Below are 25,340 nucleotides of genomic sequence, written 5' to 3'. Positions count from 1 at the left end.
ACATATATATAAATTTATTTATGTTTTGTTATTTACTCTTTTGGCTCCAATAAAAATACTAAAAGAATATATAGTCAACTTGATGTTTTCTCTGTTTTACCGAATAGTGAAAAGGTGTCATTAATTCTATATATTTATAGCAAGTTTCTACCTTATAAGCTGTAACACAAAATAAGCATGTCAGATTGGATTGAGCATTACAGAAATATGACCTTAAAATAGGCCTTGCTCATGTAAAATTTAAATCTGAGCTTTTTTTCATTCCTCCTTCAGTCAGTTTGTTCTTATTTGGAGAACATTTTGCCCATAATTATCCTTAACAATGATCCTTCACATCACCCTCATCGCTAGGTCCTCTTTGGCAGGACACTTACTTGGCTAGTAGAAACATTAATAATACCAACCAGAAAAACTCTAACCCTAATTATTGATGCAATATACAATAACTAAGGCTGTTAATATAAAAAAAAAAAAAAGAAATACATAGTTTTTAACCTTTTCTACTAATAAGAAGTAAATACTGTGGCATGTGTTGCTGTGCTCCTCCCTAGAGGAAATACTGAGGAAATAGAACGTCTTGTTTCTTTGCAAGTATTGAAAAATGTCCCTAGCAGCTTTGCACATCTAGAGACGGATATGTTTAAATACAGAGAGACAGATGAGCAAGTGCTGGTGAGTTTTTTTTACATAGCAAAGTAAATAGTTGAAGAAAATGGGTTTTGAAAATGTGCTACAACCCAGCTTTGGAGATAAAATAAGGCCGACATGTTTCAACAATGAGCCACACATATCTCTTTTTCTTCAGCACCTGTTAAAGCGAGCCTTGTTTTTACTTATCCTGTTTGTTAGCTGTAGGAATCCAACAGAAAAGCCTTATAATTTGAAAAGAAACACACAGAAAGGTGTCAGAAGATTCCTCGTGTGGGGTCCTCATCAGCCGTTATATCCGGCCTCCCACTAGGAAAAGCTTGCACAGCAGAGCAGCGAAGAGAAGCTGAAGCAACCATAATGACTGTTTCGGACCAAAAACCCCACCAAAGTGTGGGAAATGAGCTTGCGTGGAACGGTGGGATTAAACAGTTCATGCACAAAGGCACAGACTGGATCAAGCCGAAGAGCAAAAGCAGTGGTGGATATTTATGTTCAGTCCACAGCGTGTAAACAACCATGGAAAGAGATTCTCACGTCAAGCCTGGTATGTTTGTGAGTTTGCTGAACGAATGCAGGTATGTGAAGTAACAGAAAGACAATACCTGCACAGCAGCTATACCTAAAATCTGATTGAAATATGATAATTGGCAATAATAACTCACCAAATGAAACTCGAGGAAAGCAGAGCGAACAACACCACACAAGGTTTTTTTTCCTTCCAGCTAGATGGATGGCAAACCTCAAACTTACTGGGTATCTAAAAGTTTTACAATGTTTAACAATCATTTTTAATACATAATCATCTTTAATCCATCTATACACCTATTGACCTGTCTGTTCATCCATCCATCATTACATAAACATATATATTCTCTTTTATCTCTTTACTTTTACTTGTAAAAGTAAACAATGTTAATATTTTTCAAATGCATTGCAAGATCTACATCTGACTAATGACATCTATTTAACAATCAGTCAAACCTTTTTTTTTATGTAAACAAACAGTTAAATGTTTCACTGAAATCATTATATTTGTTAAAGCTTAGCTTGGCGGCGTTAAGCTAATAAGATAAAGGAGTTGCTACTGATCAACAATGATCGCTGATTGACCGATACTTCTAGAATTGTGCTGCTTAAGGTAGCTGTACATTGGAGTAGCTATGCTAGCTGTGATATTATTTGAAAGAAAGCTTTGGTCTCTCTGTTAGCGGATCTAAATGTCTTGTTTTTTACTTTTGCTCTTGGTTGCTGTGCAGCTGACAGGATTTTTGCCACTATCCTTTCATTTTTAGAAATTTGTTATGATGCAAAAACTTAAGCCCCTGTCACACCTTGAGGATTTAGCCAGCGTATGCCTGATGTCCCAGAACCTTAAAAAACGCTGGCATATGCTGAATTTTCTATGTACTTTTTCAAATTTGGGTATATACATAGCTTATTCAATAACTTATTCAATGTATGCCAGATTTTTCGTACGTTAGGCATACGCTGGCAAAATCGTCAAGGTGTGACAGGGGCCTAAGTAACCACAGTTTTCCAAACCTGGGAGCAGCTCATTAACCTCTCCAAAGCTGAAATAATATTTCAGTTACTTCCACAGGTTTCAGCTGAATTTAAAAGGAGGTGTTGAGGGTATAGAGCAGAAGCAAGGAGAAGAGAAAGGAGGAGGAAAATCAAGCCATCTCCTCCATCAATCATTATGGAAAATGTGAAATCTTGAGGAAACAAGTTAGAGGAACTCAAAGTCCATATAGGGACCCAGAACGAATATCAAAAATGCAGTATTATGTTTTTTACTGAAGCATGGCTACAGCATCATATTCTAATCATAATCTAGTCAGGTTTCTGACCATATGAGCACAGAGATTTAAATGTAGATTACACAAGTTAACATTATAGCAGAAGAAGTGGAGTTGGTGGCTCACTAAATACCTCTGTGTTCACCTAGACAACTGACTTAACTGGGAATGAAACTGAAGTCATATACAAGAAAGGACAGATTAGACTGTAACATATTGATATATATAGTGTATCGAGATTATAGCCCAAATATATCGTGATATTAGATTTTCTTCATATCACCATGAATAATCGTCTTTTCTTCAGTAATCTTCAACTAACTTGGTTAAAGGCAAAGACAGGCAGTCTTCTGAAACAATAACCTACCACCAGCAGTAATTAAGACTAAAAATATACAATATAAACATTTTTCAATAAAAAAAATAAAAAAAAAAGTTTTATATATAAAAAAAAGTTTTAAATATATATATATACGGTATATATATATATTTCTTTTAGTTTTGCCATTTGCAATTGATTTAAAGGTGCAATAAAGGTTTTTTTTTTTTTTTACATTTTCCAATTCAGTTTATTCAGAGATGTTAATTTACGTAAAGTATCTATTTTTAGATTAGTCAAAAATAAATAATCGATAGATTTATCTATTACTAAAACAACTGATCGCTGCAAACTTATAAACAACAATGTCTTCAGTCAAAGGATTCTCCAGAAACCTGTAAGACAGACCACTCTATGAGGATAGCCTGGTCAAAGTTAGCATCAGATGCTTTGACCGATGAACGTGAACAAACTTTGGTTCCTTAAAGTCTAATTTTACTTCAAAACTACTCCTACTGTCAACTAACTTGAAACAGAGTCGGAACGGTTCCACAGAGAGAACTGGTACCTGCCAGTCAGACCTCAGGGTAACATAGAATAGGCCAGTCAAAAGCTGTGTATATCACAAAAAAAACAAATCACTGTATCAAAAATATAAAAATGTGTCAAAGAATCACCTGAAAATTCCTTAAGCAGACTGTAAAATAAATAGACCAATTGTATACAGGAATCAGTAAGCGCTCTATATGATTCAGACACATTTTTGTAAAATGTACATCTGGAATCCATAATTGAGAATAGGAGGATCTTTATATTCAGACTGCTTTAGACACTCTCATTTTTTTTTTGTTCCTTACCCTTCACCCCCCCCACCCCAAACTTATTTCCTACCTGCAGAATGAGAATGAAGTAGTCAACAGCCTTGCCCCTTTGATAGACGTAGTGATGAGGCGATCGCTTGTCGTTTTCATTAAACTTGATCTCCTGGATGACATCGTTATGCCGTAAGATTCGGAGTAGCACCTTGTCGGAGATCTGATTTGGGCTGAACAAGCTCACTTCTGCAGAAAAACAAACAAACAAAAACACAAAAATATGAACTTATTTCATGTCATCAGTTTCAACTTCATCTTTTCAAATCTACAGCATTCTGGCTCAAGTTTAGTAATCTTAAAAAAACAACAGCCACTATTTAATTCAGATACCGAAGTGCAATGTATGTGGAATAAGAGATAAAAACGAATCTAATCTCTCAGGCCTAACTGCTAAGAGCTGTGAGGAGAATGGACTAATCCTGAACACATCAGCTCCATGTTAAAACATGGTAGTGGCAGCATCATGCAGCAAGGATGCTTTTTCTCCCACTAGGAAAAGTGAAACTGGTTGAGGTTAACAAAAGGTAAATAGAACTTAATGTGGGGTAATACTGTAGGAAATGATTAGAGGCATCAAAAAGACATAAACCATTTAATGAGGGTCACTTTCAGGTTGACAATACTGAGCGTAAAGTCAGATTTGGATCGGTTTGGATCAGGGGCCTGTAACCCAAGGCTCTCCGGGTCCTTCATAGTGGTATATTATAGCATAGAAAAAATGTGGTTACTAAATGGGGTAACTTACTTATTGTTGAATTATTTGAATCCCTCATAAGCATGGAAAGCATTTTTTTTTCCTCCAGTCATATTTTTACATATTTCTTTGTTCTAAAGTTCTTAAAGAGTACTCCTATTGCTCAATGTCAGAAAGGATGATCAGTGTTGGTCTAATTTATATTTCTCTAAAGGTTATTTCACTTTTGGGCTTCTAACCAACTTTTGATAACAGAGGGCTAAAATGTCTCTGTGTATCATAAGACATAACTAATGTTTACTTATTATAAAATGTCACAGCATGATTATCAGGTTACAATGAACTCTGACAATCAAGAGGCTGGTTGTAAATCTTGAGGAAGAGTAATCAAATAATTAAAAGCCAATAATCTATAGAAGGATGTTTTATTTTTAAAAGTGTCATAACTGAGTAGATGAGACCATTTTCCAGATCTTTTCCTTCTTAATAAAATTCCATTAGGATCTGTGGTTTCCATTCCTTTATGGATCAAACCTTTGGGGCCGACAGAACATAATCACATGAGCAGTAAAACATGTTGATTGTAGGTTATTAGTAAAGTATTGAGTAATTGAGTTCAGATTACATTGAGGGAACCTCCCTGCTGCCCGCACATATAGGACATAAGCAGCACACAGAGTTTTCCCATGGTAGGCTTGTTGTTTACATCCCTAACGGCAGGAAAACCTGTATGACGTGTTTCACCTTGCTGCCTGGAGATTTCCAGTCCTGGATCTCAGAGTTTCCCCCTGAGATGGAAATATATAATCACCCCTCAGCTATTATCTTACTGTAGTTTCTATTGCTTGAATGGAGAAAAGGTATACATTTTAAAAGATAAGTAAGCAGCTCTTCCTCAGGTTCATTAATAATTAAATCTAACCTTTAACTGTAAAATGCCACATAACACAGTCAACCATTTCTCTATTTACTACACAAAATAGAGTTCAGATTTAGGTTTAAATTATTCTACTGTTATTTTCTTATAAACAAATATATATTTTTTAATAAATCCAATTAAATAAATTAAGAGTACCTAGTATCTAGTGTGATTGTAGCAACGACCTACAATCATTTGAAGAGCTTTGTACCCAGCCACACTTGAACATAACCTTCTTCCTCATCCTCCCCTTCTCGTTTAAATAACTATTTAAATAAAAGGACATAAAAGGTATAAGAGACAATCTTTTATTTCCGGGTGGATCATCTAAATAAGTGGTCCTCCTAATTGTCAATCATTCTGGTTATATGTTTACGTAAGGCCGTCCTACGTGCTCGTCCTTTTAGCTATCTTTTTCTGCACATGAACACTTTCAGGCGTATATCTGTGGTGAGCTACTTTTTCAGACAGTCACTGAAGCTCACCTTTCTCACCCCGGTTCTTTAAAAATGGCCGAGGGTCATAAGAGAAAAAGGGTCTACGAAGTGTATGAGAAGAAAAGAAAGGCCTTAGAAGAGGCGGATATATCCCGTAACGCTTTGGGCAGAGAGCTCTCCTCCCAATGCATTCTGGGATTTGCTTTCACAGTGGCCCGCTGTCCCCATAGGCTGTCGCTAACCAACAGCGGCAACTAATCAGGGATCACGCACTGGAGGACGATTACGTGACCAACCAGGAGCCAAAATTAGTGATCATCTGTCTGTACTGTCAGTTAACAGAGTTTGCTATATAGTCCCCGCTCTATATAGTGATTGAGGGATTAAGGGTTTAGGGCGTACATTCAGGGACAGTAAGCTTGTATGAGCTGTGCAACTTTTAAACAGCCTGGACGAGGAGAAATGGGCCTATGCACGCTCTCGCACATGTTTAATAGGCGTTCCCTCTTGGGAGCGGGTACAGGGTTTTGTATGTGCATTTTTTTTCTTTTTTAACGTAGAGAGGGCGAGTTTCAAGAAAAAACGAAAAATCCTCCACAGAAAGGAAATACCAATATTTGATTTCTATTCATTGCCCCTTCCTAACATGTTGCTGCACACTGCCACTGAACTGGCTATAAAAAAGGTTCTAACACATTTCTTTATTTAGAGGAAAAGAATCAGAATCAGCCAATTGCACGCTGAAATCAAGAAGATAGCCCAATAATAACGAAATTACTATTAACTTTGTCAGATCTGCAGCCAGATAACATACAGTTCGACTGTATCGCATTTTACAAACTTCACAAACTTTACAATAAAAAGACAAAAAATAATCGATATTAGGAAGCTCTTAAAATCACCATAGCAGTAAGACAAGTCAAAGAGCTTTATGATTTTACAAAATCTAGGGCACAATGTAACACATCTTACTTTAAGGCTTGCAGAAACAGCTCTCAGATTTCATTTTCAAAGTCACAACATGAGAAGATGGCTTTTTTTTTTTTAAAGTAGTCTTAAAGGTTTTAAGGCACAGTTACTAAGGCACAGAACTAATTTTGGTCTCTCTAAATTCATGTTGTGTTTTCCTTGTTTTTCATTAAGTGCATATTTGGTGAGTGGGAAGTGTCAGCCCAGTGGTTATTATTATTTGTGTTATTAGTGTTATTATATTTTCTACATATTATTTAGCCATGGTGGAAATTCTTCATAAAATTCTGAAATAAATATTCTGATATTTAACGTTTTTATGAGCGCTTATGCCACTGGTTCATTCCAAGAGAAAGAAACAAAAAACAACAACAATGTTCTCAGAATATTTCCAAAGCCAAACTGCCTTCCCATCTACCTTCCTTTAAACGCATATTTGTTGGCCTTTCATGTTATCTGCAGTACCCCTGTTAGCAGGAATTTTAGAAATGTTTTTCATCCACACCGATTTCCCAACCCGGTCAGTCTTTTGCAATCCGTGCTCAGCCGGGCCTCCGCCCAAGCTAGGAACAAAGAAACAAAGCCCTGTGATATATGCAGAGTAAAGTATGGCTGAAGGTAGTTATTCAAACAAACTCTCCTCATTCTAGTTAACGTATTAACTCAGGCCACACCCACTATGTGCTTCTAACAAAAAACATATCACTGCAAACAAAACATTCTAGTTATATATTAGACTTCCCTAATTTGTTTGACCTTCATCTCATTTGATCTAATATCTATAATCTGTATTGAACCATAGCAGTTCTGAAAATCCGACATAAGTAAAGGAAGCTGGTGGAGATAAGGGCTGCAACTAATGATTATTTTGCAAATCGATTAATCTGTCAATTCTTTTTTCAATTGATAATCAGATAGTTTCTTAAAGAAAACTTTTATTAAACTAAACCAGGTGAAACTAAAACTTTTCCACTTCAGGAGTTCTGGATAGAGCATACTGGCAGAGGAAAGTTTTTTTTTTTGTTTTTTTTCTTTAGCTTAAATGCAAACTGTTTATATATCTTTTACAATTTTGGAGTAATTACTAATTGGGTTGCTTTTTGAGTCTCTATACTCCAGTTAATGAGTAATTTATTACTAAATAGGTTGACAATTATTTCAATAATCAATTAATCGGAATTAATCTGATTATTTGTTTCAGCCATAGTGGAGATTATTACTGTGAAAAAAAGCTCAGAGAGGAAATGAAGATTAAAAGAAAGGCTATTAAATCATTTAAATAAAATATTAGAAAAATGTATTTCCCTCTTAATGAAACAATCATCTTGAGGGAAAACTGCAATAAACTCAGCTGAGACCAGGGTTTTGCCAAAACAGGAAGACATCCTGTGCACAGAAGTGCTGCGTCAGGCCATGAGCCGTTAGCAGTTTGTGGCAGAGCATATCAGCTAACACGCACGCTAACCTGACAGGCTGCAAAACGTGTTCTCAAGTGATGTGGGATGGCTTCTCGAAGCAGAGCAGAGTTCATGGTCTGCTGGTTGGAACAAGCAAATAACATTTTCCTTTAGGTGTAAATGTCTTCAGATGTCCTTCATGTGTCTGGGGGAGGTATCACTGTTGTCTGATGACAGGAAGAATATGGGGAAGGGGTGTAGCAATTAATGACGACTAGGCTGTTGAAAGACTTCTTTGGCTTGAGAATAAACTAAGTAGCAGATTTGGTGCTCAGTGGGAAAATAATCCTACATTAACTGATCATTAGCTTTTTATTGAAACAAAAAAGATTATGTTGTTCATAGTTTTTAAAACCTGGTTTAGCCAAGAAGACTTTAGCTTTTTTTATATTTTATAAGGCTAGAGCATAAAGCAACAAGATCTTTGTCTTCTCCACTACTCATGTCAGCTTCTATTCCACTCACCATACAACATTTGTACAAGATGTAAAAACAGAGACTAAGAGAAAGAGGAAGGCTGATTTAGCGTCTGGGAAATCCTTCCTCTGTTATTTCAATGATCGTTTGAATCAATACTAATAATTTTTAATATCAAATAATCAGCCTTTTTCTGTTCTCAAAAAGAAGCCTCCCAGTTTGTATTCCAGTTTTCCCAATAGGATAAAGAGGCTAAAACAGCTACATGCTTACACACGGTTCCCCACAGCATCACAGATCCTCCACCATACACATTGGTAGTTAGTGGTCATTAAAAGCTTAATCTAAATTTGACCCCATCACTGTAGTTCTTCTTATAGTCCCATTGGTGTTTAGTAAATCATTTATGTTTGTGATGGTAGGACAGGAAAGGCTGTTTTTAGCTTCCCAACAAACCGTTGGTCCGTAGTGGCGACCAGTGGAGGCTTTCTGCTTATACGAGTGCTTCTTAATTTCCCTTACCACTGTGTCTGACAGAAAAACAAACCTCAGTCCTTCTCCAGCGTACTGTGTCAGATTTCCAGTTGTTTACAGCTTTTTAATCATTGCTCTGACTGTAGATTTGATCTAGTAGTCTCTACTTTCTCTGGTCCATTTTCTGGTACAAAGCATTTGGCTCAGAATTTTTCCTTGACTTTCCTATTTCAGAGTGGTTTAAATAAATTATATTAATACCCGAGACAAACAAAACTGTAAATAAACTTTTGTATAAACTGATAGAGGTGCATCTGTGGCTTTGTCAGAAACAATTGTGGCTTAACCCTACTCTCCCCTAGCCTGGGTGCCATTCCGAACTTAGTCCGGCCCACAACGTTTGAGGTCGGGAAGTTCGGTCTGGCATTGCTCAATAGTAGCGTGAGTATGCTCGCACAATATCTGGCGGGCCAATCAAATTGTCAGGGCGGGCTTTATACGATGATGGACAGATGATCAACAGTAACGTAATCAACCACGTGACCAAAGCGCGCTTGGGTGTCAACAACAATGGCTGCCGCTGGAGAGTTGAGGTGAGTAGATTCTGCTATTAGGTCTGTTCTAGAAGATCTCGACAGCAAATTCATTTTAAAAGAGGAACAGAGAAACGCGATCAAGGCTCATCTTCTTATTATAGGCGTGCAACTGCACGCTTTGAGTTTTGTTGACAACAACTATGCGTCGCTTAACATATGCCACGCACTCCATTGCTCGTATTGGTTGTAGGTCTATCCAATTGATTGCAGAGGCATATTTTTTCCTGGTTCGTTCGAAACATGCCCCATAATCACAGCTCTATGGAGCAGTATCAGACTCATATTCTGACTAGAATTGAGTAGGACTGCGTCAGGCTAACTTTCCCCTACTTAATAATTGAAATTAAATTAAATGTTGGATTTTTCTCAGATTTCCTTTGGGAATATGATACTGTAATAACAGCAATATTTATTTATGTGGAGCTAACACATCGACAAATGCAGCTACAACTGTCAGTTTGAGGAAAGTTTCCTCACCTGTGGCCAGGAAGCGATGAGCAGCCAGCAGAAGCTGAGGAGAGATCTTCACCTTGGATTCGCTCTCGTGTTTAAAGGCAGAAAAGTCTCTCTTGTTTTTATTGGGCGCCACTCTATTCCTGGTGCGATTGTCAGCTTAGAAGTGATAAAGAGAAAAAGACACCATTCAGAATAACTATAAAAATCAATATAATATGCCATATTTACTAAAAGCTTACAAATCATTACATGGGTCGTACATTCAGGTAAATATTCCACAAAGCAAACATGAATGAATAAGCTGCAGCCATGTTAAGTCATGTTAAAAAAAACAAGCACTTACTGTACTGGTCTGATTCGTCCAGAATCTCTGATTTAATGATTTCCTCGATCACATCTTCAAGCGTGACCAACCCCAACACTTCGTAGAAAGGATCTCCCTCCCCCTCATTGTTCACCTTCTGGACAATGGCCAGATGGGACTTCCCTGAAGAAGACAGACAGGTTTATCAGTAAGAATCTGAAACATCAACAAAAATGTGCTAAAAAACCAGATGAGCAATATGTTTTTATCCAAGTATAAATCAATCAGATTTAATCATAATAACTTTAAATATTTTATTTTATTTTCTGTCACTCTTGAGTGTCATGAAACAGAGAAGCTAAAGGATGGGAATGATTTTATATTAATAACATGTAGAGTAACAATGGGACTTATATCAACTTCAGTATTTTATAGAGAACCAAAAAAGTCAATTAAGAATATAAAAGGTAAGGTTTAAAAATTCAGTGAGAAACAATCCAGGCAGTGTTTGTGATGCCACTGATTCAAATACTTTCTATCTGCACATCAACATGTTTTAGTGTGATCCATAAAGTCTTTAAAAACAAAATCAGAAATTCATTCATTAATTATCAATGATCTATCAGTTATTTCAGTCTATTTTTAAAGCAGATCATATCCTGGAAACTTGAGTTTAAATTTCAATCCATTTAGTAATAATTACTGAAACCGTTTAGCTAAAATGAAAACTACTTTGATGCAGATAAATTATACAATGATCTTTCCCACCGAGCAAAAATTTGTTGAAAAGAGGACATAATTTACGTCCAAAAGACATCTACATTTGGTTGAAAAGTGAATGGCGGTAATTTTCAGTTTGTTGACAAAACATTCTTAAAAAAATATCTATTTCTGGATTGAAGACTGTGACGGACCGACCAGATTTAGCCTAAAAACCTGTGTTTGGTGTTTTGGGGGTTGGTTTTATGGATCAGAACATAATGTGGCCCCTGCTGTGTAAATAGAGCTCCAATTGTCAAATGAAATGCAAAAACAGGACAAATGGACAATTTATATAGTAAAATAACATAATGCACTGATCTTCATGAAGGTGTTCAGATATAATATAAATAACCATCTATTTTACCACCTTTTAGCTGTGAATTCATTCTAGTGGTTATTTAAAAAATATAAACATTCAGAATGAGAAACTCTCTGATGTGATCCAGGTCTGTTTGCTGCCACAAAACTGTCAGAGTCTCGCGATTATCCTATCAGGACTGATAAGTGATAGCTGATAACCTCTCTTCTTGTTGTAACATGAACTCAAGGGCTCACACCCTGCTCGCACCACAAATAGCCTGTTAATGTGTACTGGTTGTTACAGTCGGGGCTGGGTCTGAACTTTGGCCAGACCAGTTACTGTACAACGCCATGCTGACACACAGTCGCTTTGAAAGAGCAGATGGTAGCTGGCTGCGGTGCCAGGGCCGTCCCGGTAAAGTTCTGAATAATTTATGACAGAGGATATTAAGTGGGCTGTTCTCTGAACACTTATTACCCTGAATTTATAACTGGCTTAAAATACCTTCCTAAATGACAGAAGGGGTTATGAGAAACATTTTTTTTTAGAAATCCTTCCTATCGGAAGTCTTAATAAAGAAGCATAATAAGGTGGTAGAGGCTCAAATAACAGAGGTCAAACACCTGTCATTGTTTCCAAAATAAAAGCAGCAGATCAGGGGGATTTAGAAAGAGCACCTATGACCAGCAATTAGATGAAGACCAAAGGCTCAAAGTGTTTTTGTTGTGCGTCCTTGATGTCGGCCTGCACGTCCTGACAAAGCGCGCGCGCTGCAGCTTCACACAATCACACTCCAAACATTCTCAGCCTTGAGTCCGGCTGGTTTCATACATAAATAGACTACAGGGACTTTGAGGAATCTGTTCCCCTCCAGGACGGCGTTACGGTCTCGCTTTGCTCTATGCCGGCATGACATGTTGAGGATCATGTTTTGGATGTTCCGCCTAGAAAGCTCCAGAGAAACCTAGAAGGCAGGTTTCTCTTTTGTCATCTGATTAAGAGGTGATGACTCCATCATGAAGGTCCATCTCTGATTAGTGACATCCCAGCATCCATCTCCTCATTTCAAATCTATAGTTTATATATAGATATCCTACTTCTTCAGCGATAGTTTAAAAGTCTGTCTTTAAAAGTCTTTAAAAGTCTACAGAATATCTTTATGTACTGTTCTCAGTACATTAAGAATATTCAAACAGAATATAAATATCCTTATAAAGATTAAATTATAGTGTGCAACAGATAAAAGATACAAGGTTAAAATTCCCAAATAACTTATGGGAGATTCCAGGATAGTATTAGCTGATTAAAAAATATATATATATTCTCTAAATCTGTTCAGTGTTTCCTTTGTTTTCAGATTTATTCCTACATTATAAGTTTATATGAATTTTCATATCAAGAATTTCTATTGATGCTTTAACTTACTGTCCTCAGGATATTTTCAACACAAATATAAAAAATAAGAGTAAATTTAAAAGCAGATAGTTTTTTTGTTCTCCAGCTTCAGGATTTTAACTAAATTTAGGTTAATATTGAAATAGAATTAAGGAATGGATAACAGTAACATCACAATTTAGATGCCAATTTAATTTAAAATCTTATAGTTAACAATTATGAATTTTAAATAAATTAATTCAAAAGAACATTATACATTTTGATCAAAACTTTGTATAAATCCTCTGAAACTATGAAACAGTTCCATAATTGATAGCTAATAATTTTGAGTTTTTTTTGTGCATGAGGGTATAATGTGCACCTAAAAGTAGAGATTAGACTGAGAATTATTATTGACCAGAATGATTTGGGGGTGTTAAAGTGCCTGCTTTCTACAAAAGCTTAATATAGAAGAATTGCTTTCCTGGGCCATTGGAATAAAAAACATTACTTGGTTTATTCATATAATCTTGGTTTAATCTGCCTTTTGTATCTCTGCTTCTGTCTCCTTGAACCCCAGTCGGCCTCAGTAGATAACCGCTCACACTGAGCCTGGTTTTGCTGGAGGTTTCTTCCTGTTAAAATGGAGATTTTCCTCTCCACTGTCGCTACAAGCATGCTTAGTGTGAGGGATTGCAATGAGTCGATGAAATCAACTGGTTTTCCTTGGATAGAAAACTTTTAATCAATTTGACTGTATGGTCTGGTGAACTGTAAAGTGCCTTGAGATGACATGTTGTGAATAGGCGCTATAGAAATAAACTGAGTTGATTTTAAATTCATTCATAACTTCTAAAGTTCCAACTTTTCCTAATCAGTAAAAGCAATTTACCCAAGAGTTGCCTGGATATACTGACAACAACAGTTTTTAATGTGGAAGTAGTTTACTGACGGAAAAGAATATGAGGCATATATCTTTAGCCTTACTGATCATTTATTTCAAAAATGAGGTCCTGGAATAAAAATAAAGACTGTAAAAAAAAAAGATAAACATGTACTTTTTGTATTTAGCCAGCTACGAGAGTCAGACTTCGAGCAGATAACAGGGAGATTTAACCTATTACAGCAAAGCTGCTTTGTTTTCTCTTCCGAGGCGTTCAAACTCTGTCCTTAATTCGAACATAAAGAATTGAAAACTACCGAGGGGCTTTTACAAAGCTCAAAGTCTGGGTAAATGACTAATTCCTTTGGAGAATACACAAAGACAGCTGATCTAGCAAAGTAAAATCTCCAAAACTGTTCTTACTGGCAGCGCAAAGCGGGACAGAAGGAGACTGAACGTTTTATGTAACTAGTTCAATAATGACCAAATAATAATATACCATAATATTTATTTTTTTGAACAACCCTTGTGGACGCACTGTATATACTGTATATATCCCATGCACCTTTTTCTTCCTTTGGCACCTTCTTCTTTGACTGTTTCGGCTGGTGTAACGAGTAAATATCTCCACATTGAGATCAATAAAGTCAATCAATCAAATACATTCCCTGTTGTTCTTAAAGAGAAATTGGAGAGTAATTGACTAGAATTACTCTCATTTGTTTGAACTTTCACAAAGCTGTAGGTTCAGAATTCGGCTACAAAGTTTTGCTACATCTCTAGTAACAAAAGTAGATTATAGAAAATAATGAAAAATATAATTTTGATAGAATTCCCCTGGTATGTTAGCCATTGAAAAGAGAAAGCTAAGAAAATGATATATAAAACAAATGGTCAAATCAATTATACAGTCAATGCAAACATCCCACATAACAAAACAACTTCCTTCTTTATATCCCCTTATTTAACGCTTATCTACACCACAGATCCTTGCCTGACATCACATGGAATGATGGAAAGAATTTGTCAACAGTCCCATGAAAACAAAGCCCCCAGAGAGCGTTTATTAGCTCATCGTTTATTGCTCAGAGGAAAAAGAAGCAAAAGATCAGTCCAACAACAAAAACAGAGACATCTTGTAATGGAAAAGGCTTTGTGTCAGTGTTGGTGTGTGACCTCTTCCTGTAGTGCTGAGTCAATATTTCAGAGGAAGTAAGACCCCTGGGGACACTCCACTACTTAGTGTAGCCTCTAGAGAGTCTACTGGCTCCTTTGGAGTGCACACGTATCAACAGACACACAGGCACATAACCTTAGTAAAGAAACTTAATCCAAACAGACTGCTTTGTTCAGTCACCATCTGACCTCTGTGTGAAGACTTTGTGTCCTTGAAGCTGATCTTTCCAGGTAATACTTATTTATCAAATAGGATTAAGATGAGCAGATGACTTTCAACACAACGTGACGCTTCAAATTGGAGCAGCAGTGGTGTATTTTCTTTAGACAACTGCTCTAGTTCTCATTTTTGGACACACAAACAGTGATATAAATGTTGATATATGAAGAAAAAACTCAAAGTAAAAACGGCAAACTTTTTTTTTTACAAATAACACAAACACCGTCTTATATTTATCCATGTTTGGAGTAGCTTGGAGTATGTCCTCATCAAAATTAAAACAAACAACAACAATAAGTTATGTGAAGCAATGGTATCAATGCTGCACAGCACGTGTGTGTGTTTAGTTTGCTGCTGGTTTATTTGGGTCAGATCAGGAAGCAAGATTTTTTAGTTTGACTAAACTGAACCATGACCTCACAACTGGAAAATCTGCTTGTTTTCCTGACATTGAATGTACCATAACCAAAGCCAGATTCCACAACAGCAACACTCTTCAGAGTGGAAGATTTTAGCAGCAGGAAAGTGACTCAATTCCAGCTTTTTGCAGAACATTGCAATGCTTAAACCAAATAAAGAAATTAAACTGTTAATCAAGGCTGCAACTTTTAACCCTATAATGCCATATGTATCATATTTGATACATACGGTTTCTGAAATGTTTTGCATCTGACCCCTTTTGCATAATTTAATGGTAAAAACTTTGCTCAAAATCCTATTGTACACAATCAGATATACCTGATAACAGAGGGCAGAAGACTACACAAAAAATTATCTTATCGCATAGTAATAAATTATTAATATCAAAAATGTATTTCTGTTTTTTATTTTTACATATTTTGTTAAAAGGGCAAATAAGGAATTCAAACAGAAAAAAAAGTAATTTTCTGTTTTGTTTTGTTCTTGGGTCAGGCTTTAAACGGTTAAACAGAGAGTGAGACTTCAGCAGAAAATAGAAAAAACTAGCAGTGTTCAGCAAAGTTGCTGTGTTTTACCCTATGAGCTTTTAATCCAAGTCTAGAAGTATAGAAACAAGCAGGAGTTTATTCACATTGGGTGGTTTTTGAGTATAGTTATGATCTATTTCTCAATGTTGGGAGGATCATAGCATTTCAGGAAAATACTGGACAGCAGGGTGCGTTTGACACAGCGATGCATTTAAAAGCAAGGAAAGCAGCAGCAGGTATGAGGACGGTTGGAGAAATGTATACAGTGTGTAGTTAGAAAAACGCATACATTTACAAGCAGAATGTGAGGTAGATACCATGCTGAGGATGGTAAACTACAACTTTGACTGTACAGAAAGGAGTGGGTCCATGTGGACAGCTAGACGCAGGGCTACGGGATTAGAGGAAATGGCTGGTATATTTTAGGTAAGCAGCTAAGCATGCCTGAGAAACTCTACAATGGCAATATTACTGGTAGTTATTATACTGATGACATCAGTTCGTATATATGCCTTAATTCAGCCTTGTGTGCTTCCATTGCTCTGTGACCCTCAGCTTTTTTTGGTAATGTCTAGCGTCTAGTGTGAGCATCTTAAGCTGTGAGCTTCTGTTTAAACGACTTAACATAAAATTAGCATAACACTTGGAATATGTTGGAATATACAAGTTCATTAATATTGCACTCCAAACAGTCCCTATGCAATATGAATATTGATGCTGCAATCACTGCACCGTCCTTGCCTATGCAATAAGTTCAGCAGGCCGACACACTGAAAGTTGCCACTGCTCCCCTGAAATTAGGCTAGTAAATTTTTTTTAATGAGTGTAGCTGCCCTCTGAGTGATATCCAAGTTCCTTTTCCCTGGATTCTGTACAGCGCATTTCAGGCAAGAGCTGGTTACACTATAAGTTTTTAAAATTACAACAAAATTAGGTAGATATACTCATTTTTAATTAGCATAACAGCCACAGAAACCCAATTTTAAACACATTTACCTCCTTCTTGCACATATACGCAAGAAATGTGTCTAAGGAGGACCTTGAGTCTGTTCTATGAAAATTTAAACCATCCATCCTCCCCACACCACTAAGACTGTCATCGACTTGAAAATCCCTGCCTCGCAAAAGAGAGGGAGCCCAGCCCTTGCAGTGGAGGGTGGATTGTCCAGGTTAGGAAGGTTTCTCAAACAACCGGTCCATCAAGATTAACTGGCTGATGGTCAGTGTTGTTGTTGTTTTTTAACTAACTTTACCTAAATAAAACCTTTTATAATGGAGAAAATAAAATAAAAGAAAGAGTGAGCTTAAAAAGCAAAGAGCCAAAAAAGAAGGAAGGGTTTGGACGCAGCAAAAAAGGTTTGAAAAAAATAGTTTCACTCTAGGGCACCCAAATTAGGGTGCTTGGCTGCTTCTTGTGAAAAATGTAGGATTTTAATGGTTAATAAACCTTAACGTAAAAATGCTTTCACATTAAGGTTGTGTGATTGTGTGAATTTGTGTGTGTGAGTGTGAAAATATTAATGATTGTGTGAATATTAATGAAAATTAATATTGCTTTTCTTTCATACGTGAACATGGTAGAAGCAGGATAATGCCCCAGGAGGTGTCCATTATTAGAAACGAAGGAACTTCACAGCTTTGAGTCAGACAGTTCACACCTCCATGTCCTCCATTAATTTCTGATAATGTACACCTCGTCTGGCATTAACCGTCATACAATATTCCAATTTTGTTTTATTGAAAAACATTTAATAATACCAGTGGAACGATGCACATTTGTTTAAGTGCACATATGGTATTGCTCTCAAGTATTACCAAAAAAATTCAAACTTCTACAGATTCAGACCTTTGCAGAGGTTGATAAGATATGTAAAAAAAGATCTCTTATTTTACAGATTAATAATTTGAACCTTATCATTCATAGTTTTAAAATGAAAATTAAATTTTCTCAAACGCTTAATGAAAGCCAGGGCATAAAACTCTGCATTGGTAGAGCTCTACCAGATTATCCTGCAGATTTATCACAATGTAAGTCCATCTAGCCCTGCTAGATGGACTTACATTGGGCTAGAGAAAATTTGAGTAATGTAGATAAACATTACAGTCGGTTAATGCACATTTTAAAACTTTTTTTATTTTTATTTTATTGCTTTACCACTGTCAGTAAAATTTGGCATACCAAAGGCACAAAGAACACATAGAGTCAATTCATCTCCCTTAAATATTATTAGTATCATGCTATGCATGAAGGAAAAACACTAAAAATATTACAGCCATGCAGTCACTTGGGATTGTGATACTGCACACGGTTTTGAAATTGTATTCATTGTCCGTCTACTGCTTTGATGTCCTATCATCGATCTAATTATTGTTAACTCAGTTTTTTTTCCTGACATGCATTTTATTTGGGGGTTGATAAAGCCTTTTCAAAATGTTCTTTTTTTTAAAGATAATCTAGTTTATTGGAGGATAACAAGGACAAAAAAAAAAAAAATACCCAGGATAGCAGCATTTATTAAAACAGGAACTAACAACCAAACGGACCTTTGTCAGAAATCATAAACTCTTCTGATCAACAGCTTCTCCTTTTCTGTCCCCCAGTACTTCCACTTCATTTACAGCCATATGAACAATAAAACCTTTCACTGAGACACTATAAGTCAGTGAATAGATTTCTGTGTGAGGCAGCATCATGTTTCCTCCAGGAACTGTTGACAATCAGCCTGAACACACACTAATAATTCACTACAGGGGATTTGACCTTCCAGCTACATTTCTCTGCCCTCTGGCTTTTCCATCACCATCCAGTAAACCAGCCGGTTTGTTGACACAAAACATCCACGACAAAGCCATGAGGGAGAGACAAACTGCTCTTGGACCAATCAACACAGGCGGTTGTGCCGCATATGAGCAGCACCTTAAGGCCACCAGCTTTGAAACAAACACGCCGAGGGGAAGAAACAAAAATCACACATCTAAAGGAAACAGCACTGATCTCATACACAAACACTTGCGTAATCACCATTCTGGGATTGGGAGGCTTGCTGTGTGGGACAGGTCAAGCCCTTCGAACCCGTTTTTCCAGTTATAACTGAAGTCCCATGCAGCCAGATCTGCTGTGATCCCCAGGAGCTGTGCAGCAAATGAACCACCTCACTGTTTTTAACGCCTACACCCTCAACAGCTTCAGCTGCAGAGGCAGCTAAATGCTAAAGTTCAGGCTGTGTTCTGCTTCTCTATAGTCAGGCTGAAACAGAGAATCAAAGCAAAGTTCTGGAAAATGGTTTGAAATGGGAAAAAATGAAAAATATCTGTTAGTGCAAAGGTCAGATGGCAAACTGCTATACAAAGTGGCAGGAGATTTTAGGAGAAGCAGGAGAAAAACAGGTAGAAATGGTAAGAATTGATAGGGATATTGCTGTTGAATCAGTATGCAGAGGTGAAGATAATGCTCACCAAAGAAGTCAAACCGCTGGCCTTAACAGCAAGAAATTCTGATGGAGAGGTAAAACCTACTGAACAAATCCCCAGGGACATGATAAGATTTACTGAAGCTCAGTGTCACCTCACGGTACTGAAATATTTTATTTGCTAGAAGTCAAACAATCCTGCCTTTAAAACCCAGCAGTGATGAATCAGTGGAAAATAAATATCCTCTGAGGCCTCAGACAATTTCTGCTCTGATTTTCTACCACAAAATAAAAACATGTCAACAAATGGAGCTAACTGCTTCTGCAAAACTAAAAGGCACCCAAGACACAAAAAAAATACAAACAAATAACCCATTAAAAATACATCCAATAAAACTGAAACAAAAGTTACAAGCATTGCTAGTAGCAGTGGTGGTAATTATATTCTAATTACTCCATCAATCACAAAGTTTTTTTGTGTTATGAACATACTGTTAGCAGTACTAATTAGATTCAAGCTAAGTTCACACACTCCCAACCTCAATACGTAATAAGGCTCTTATTGTGAAAGTTCACCATACTGAAGCTACAAACACACTCATACATCCAGAGAGGCATGGACTTTAATAAGTTACATTTCAAGTGTCATTGTCTTTTAATGCTGTCAATTAAAGTAAGAACAATAAAATAGTATCTGCTTTATATCCTGTTATCATTCGGCTAGCTCTGCTGAGTGTAATCAGACTTATATTACACAAGCACTCTACCTGTTTACCAACTCACTATTAGCTATTAGAAAGCTAGAGGCGGCTGGAGGAGAGCAAGGCTCTAGCTTTTCTTTTTCACAAAGGGAATCTTTGCATCGGGCAAACTTAAAGGGGAACGCCGTTATTTTTTTTCCATAGGCCCCTTGATTTTACGTTATTACATCATGTTCTACTCACCCATATGAGTTTTGTGTCATTTGGAGCCATTCCGAAGATATTCCGTTAGGTTATATCCAAGTAACGTCTTCCTTTGGGCAACGACTTGAAGACAAACTAAACTGTTCATAATTTATCATTTATGGTACGCCAGCATTCATAATATGTAGGAGAATCACTGTCCCCCAGACATCCGTGGTTATATTTTTTATATTTATATCTTTTAAAACAAAGCGGAGTGTGTATGACGTCATTCGTGCGCAGGACTGGAGTTGTGACAGGCAGCCCGGGACACAGGCGGCTACACTCTACCCCTTATATTCATTCGGCTAGCTAATCTGAATCGTTCAATCCCATTTAGAGAGCGAGATCATGTGTGGTAGTAGCACTAGACATCTTCCAGGCATGTGAGTAAAACTAGCTGCAGTTCAGCAGACAGGAAGAATGAACGGTGGCCGGCGCGTGCAGATATCGTCATACACACTCCGCTTGTAAAAAAAAAAAAAAATGGTGTTCCCCTTTAATGAACACTGTACTACTACTGTGACCATTTAATACTAACTACATTATCATATCTGAAGTTAAAAGAAAAGGTTAGTTTGGGAAAGACAGTACAGGTTAGGAACATTAGACATTACAGAATTGCTCCTGGTGCTCAAATGTACAAATTACTCCAGCCTTTTTATTTAAACCCTCTAGTCTTTCAGAATAGTTTAGAAATTATAACAAAATCTCAGGTAAAAGACATTTTTGATAATTAGAGCCTGTAAGAGGAAAGATAAAACAGGATATTATTTAAACTTGCGCTAATTTTTTTAAATTTTTTTTACAAAATTAAAGTACAGAGCTTAAAAGAAAATCAACTTAAATCTTGAAAAAAACATATATACATAAATAAATATTTAAATAACATTTAATTCTGTTTCTATGTTACTAAAAATGGGAACATCTCCGTCTGTTCAGCGTTGAAATGAAAGAAAAAAAAAGAAAAAAAAGTATAATTTCTACCATTAATACATTTCTAAATATTCCAAAATGCCGTTTATTCTCTCTATCTTTGAACTTAGGTTCCTAAACTTGATTTTCAGACTAATTTGGTTGTGTGATGAAGTGAGACACACGCTCACACCTACACTGACAACAAAGGTTTAATGACGCACGCAAAGTTATGACATTTAAGAAAGGAACGCCAACCAACAAAAGTGTGAGCGAATTCATGAGAGCGTGTCTCTGTTGGTGTGTTTACCGTCTTTGCAGAATACCTGAAAGGTTTTCTCTGATAAATAGAAAGACAAACACCTGTTGAATGACCCATAGAAACACAGGTGCCTGCAGCACAAATACAGGCAAATATTAAACCCATACATATGAATTCAACCTATGCTTATAAACCTACTACAATAAGTAAAGTCGCGGTTTGTTTGTTTTTTAAGCGCCTGTCCTAAAAGACAAAACAAATAAGGAAATGGCATCCTCTGACTTTTTAGTTTATTATGTTAAATAACTGATAATTAAAGAAACATCCCTGAGCCGAGGTAGAGACGGTTTCAAAAGTAAGAGCACAGGCCTTTAATAATGGCAGCAATATTTCTGCTAAATTAAGACTCCCCACTGAGCACTGAGAAAAGAAGTGACTTCATTGGTGTCCTGTGGAGGGTGTCTGTGCATTCATGTTATTTATTCTCCAGGGAGTGCCTGTCGGGCTCTCATTAGGAACAGTGCTGAAGTATTTGTAGCTGGAGCATGAAGGCGAACATGCCAGGACACATGACGGCGTTGTAGGTCAGGTCTGCTTAAGAGTCTTAAATAAAAACAGCAGCTGAATAGCAATCATCAGATTTAAGTATAAAATGTATCTAGAATTGTTGGTACTGCGAATTAAGCAAAACATTCTGTGTTATTCATGATTTTAGACACGAACTGATGTGATGTTAATAAGAGTAAAGTGCTTTTAGTAAATGTGTGGACAGAAATAAGCATGGGAAATATGCAAAAGGAAAATCACAGACTGTCGTCATCCACAAGCTGAGCGTCAGACTCACTTTGCATGCTGGGAAATAATACTTGCAGCTTTCCCTCTATAATAATTATTTATTTTTGGTTTCTATTTGTATAAGAGCTTTCAATCAGAGCCCAGATGTTTCTTCTTCTTCCTCCCATACTGTCTTTTATTCCTCAAAACGAAAGTCTTTATAAAAGGAGCAATCAAATACCATAACTAAGCCCGTATCTCTTTCTGAACAGCATTGAGTTTAGATAATAACCAGACTAGAGATCAACATTTTTTAAGAAACTTACATCTACAGAAAGAATTGTTTAATCATACCTCTCATCAGGAGCATAATCAAATGTAAAATAGTGTATGCAGGAATTAATAACTCTAATTTAATGCTTTTTTAATGCTCTTCTAACACTCCTAGAAATATTTTTAATGCCATCAACAAGTACCCAACAAGTACTCTCATATATACACTGCAAAATCCTTCATCTTTACCATCGCAGGCTGCAGCCATTCCCCGATTTCCAGCCTCTTTTGTTGAAATTAGCATTTTCCCCATTCTCTAGCTTTTTCTCCGCCTCAAGCTTCTTTTCCAAACATATGTTCTGCACAAATATATTGCGACATATCTGACAAAAATTGTTTTTATAAACTTTTTTTGTAAAATAAAGAATTTTAAATGCCACGAAAATCACGTTTAATGAATATTAATGTCAATTCAGGGCTTAATTTAAAAAATAATTATTTAATGACTTTTAATGATCTTTACTAACCTGTGGAAACCCTGGTATGACCCCCAGCAGATAATGAACTAACAAACCAGTATGTTTGCTGGCTCTTTTGGGAGGCCAGAGAACTTCCCACTAAACGATAACCACAAAAAAAATGCAAGCTGGTTCATTTCCTCAAACGCTTTGAAGCAAAATTTTTGCTAAGTCTTGTGCAAATCTTACTCAGCCACTCAACAGTCAATCAATGCCATCAATACGGTACATATCAACCTGAAACAAAGTCACTTTAAGAGCTGGAAACAACAGTAAACAACTGGAAAATAACAATATATCTACTTATTTAACACGCTCAACCTAATGTTGATTTTACTAAATAGAAGCTTAGATGTAGGAGCAATATAAGTCAGTGATTGAGGCTGCAGCATGTGACTCTGTTGACAGAGTTCATCGTGCCTCCAGGAACTTCACGCTTCACTTGCCGTTGTGTACTTTTAAAATTTACGCCTGATGTCCAACATCCATAAAGCTCACATGTCGTCAGGGTAAAAAGAGAGACTGTTATCTATTCTGTAAATCAACTTACACAAAACCATTTTTTTTATTAAAAAAAAAAAAAAAAAGGAAATATACTTGAAGAATTTCCTGCTATCAGTGCATGAGAGAAGCTTGGTGATAAACAAGCTTTTTCATCCTCCAAGTGTTTGGACAGCTACATGCGAACAAAATTAGAATGATTTTTATTAAACGAGTCAACAATCTAAAAGTTATGGAGTAGCCGCTCAGCAATAAGGAAGCTGTCTGTGTACACAGTGACGCTGCAGGATGCCTTCACCGTGGTAACCGATGCCAAGCAGCAGGTGAGAGGAAACTCGAGATGCAAGCGGGGAGTCGGGTCAGAGCATGAGCAGGGGGGCTGAGGGCCCACTGTGACCTGACCACAGCATGACATGGTAAGAATAATAATCTAGAGCATCTCTAGCTTTAAGTTCTCAAGTTCTAAAATCATTTCACAGAATTAACTACCATCTTACAACACAGTGAACCACACAGCGACAAGCTGATGTTCAGCTCAGGCAGTTTAAAAGGTACAGCTGCTGATTCTTCATGCACAACTAAAACAAATAGAAACTGATCAATCTTAACCAGGGACCTATTAGCAGCTCAGAAAATATTAGAAGCTTGCTGACAGGCAGGAAATAGATAAGATCTGATCTGACATGAACGCCGCTAACAAACCACAGCTAAGATTCACTGCAAGCCTAAATGGTAACTTTTACAGTCTGTCGGCTCTGAAGTCTCTCTTTGATCCTAAGGTTTTAGTCTTCTTCAACTTAAACTCAAATTATCTGCTTCTGATCACTGATCCTCTCTGGACTGGAGATTTTAAAGTAAAATGCTGCAAGCATGCACCTCTATTTTGTAGTAAATATGGGTTATTTCATATGCTAACATGCACCCTCATAAGGCTGGTATCAGATAATAGCTTAGAAAGAGATGTTAAAAAATTAAGGATCTCACTCAGTTCCTACACAGCAACACCCTGCTCCTCCTCTACCTGTTGCCGATACATAGCTAACATATGATATAAATCTTTAGCATTTCAACTGTTTGTGGTTATTTTTTTCAAACAAGCATTAAACCTTTTTAATCAAGATGCAGGTGCTCACCGGGTTAAAAACTGTTTTTAAATGTTTATTTTAAATAACTAACATTGTTATATGAAATATTCCTACTGAGTTTATTGTTTATTGGGTGTCCTTTTAATGTTTCTTCTTATGGTAATGACTCAAATCCAAAATAAAGACTAATTAAAAACAATCTGCAACAATAAGCATGCCGTTTAACTTTTGCTGCTGTTAAATACCAATTAGATCTTGTTTTACATTTAGATTTTGTCATAGAATGTGACTATCCCGCTTTAAACAATCTTGATGATAGATAAAAACAACTAGGGCCGGACAAATGTTAGCATTTGAAATATTACTGCAATTTAATAAAACGCAATCTTCATATCGCAGAAGCATTAGATTTCGGTCACATTACAATTAAACAAAGTAAGACACTAGAGTTCTCACCCCAGGCCTTTAGGTGGCAGTAATATGCTCAAAGTAGGTTTGTCACCACACGGGACAGAAAAAGGAGAAGAAACTAAGACGGAAATCCATTTATAAAAATGATGGCAAAGGGGTTTTATATATATATATATATATATATATATATATATATATATATATATATATATATATA

General features: G+C 36.5%; 1 protein-coding gene across 3 annotated transcripts in view; it reads right to left on the bottom strand.

Annotated features, from left to right (window-relative positions):
- LOC107099480 (metal transporter CNNM4-like) overlaps positions 1-25,340 on the bottom strand; it is a 49,658-nt gene that overhangs the window by 18,408 nt on the left and 5,910 nt on the right. For all 3 annotated transcript variants that reach the window (XM_015397623.1, XM_015397624.1, XM_015397626.1), the window contains exons 2-4: positions 10,407-10,550; positions 10,085-10,219; positions 3,661-3,830 (exon numbers count right to left, since the gene is read on the bottom strand). In XM_015397623.1, the coding sequence (XP_015253109.1) occupies positions 3,661-3,830; positions 10,085-10,219; positions 10,407-10,550 (449 nt within the window). The remainder of the gene's footprint in view (positions 1-3,660; positions 3,831-10,084; positions 10,220-10,406; positions 10,551-25,340) is intronic.

Source organism: Cyprinodon variegatus, unplaced genomic scaffold (assembly GCF_000732505.1).
Source record: "Cyprinodon variegatus isolate N-32 unplaced genomic scaffold, C_variegatus-1.0 Scaffold875, whole genome shotgun sequence".
NCBI lineage: Eukaryota > Metazoa > Chordata > Actinopteri > Cyprinodontiformes > Cyprinodontidae > Cyprinodon > Cyprinodon variegatus.
The sequence above is the reverse complement of the archived record's forward strand: the minus strand, read 5'-3'. Positions and strand labels throughout refer to the sequence as shown.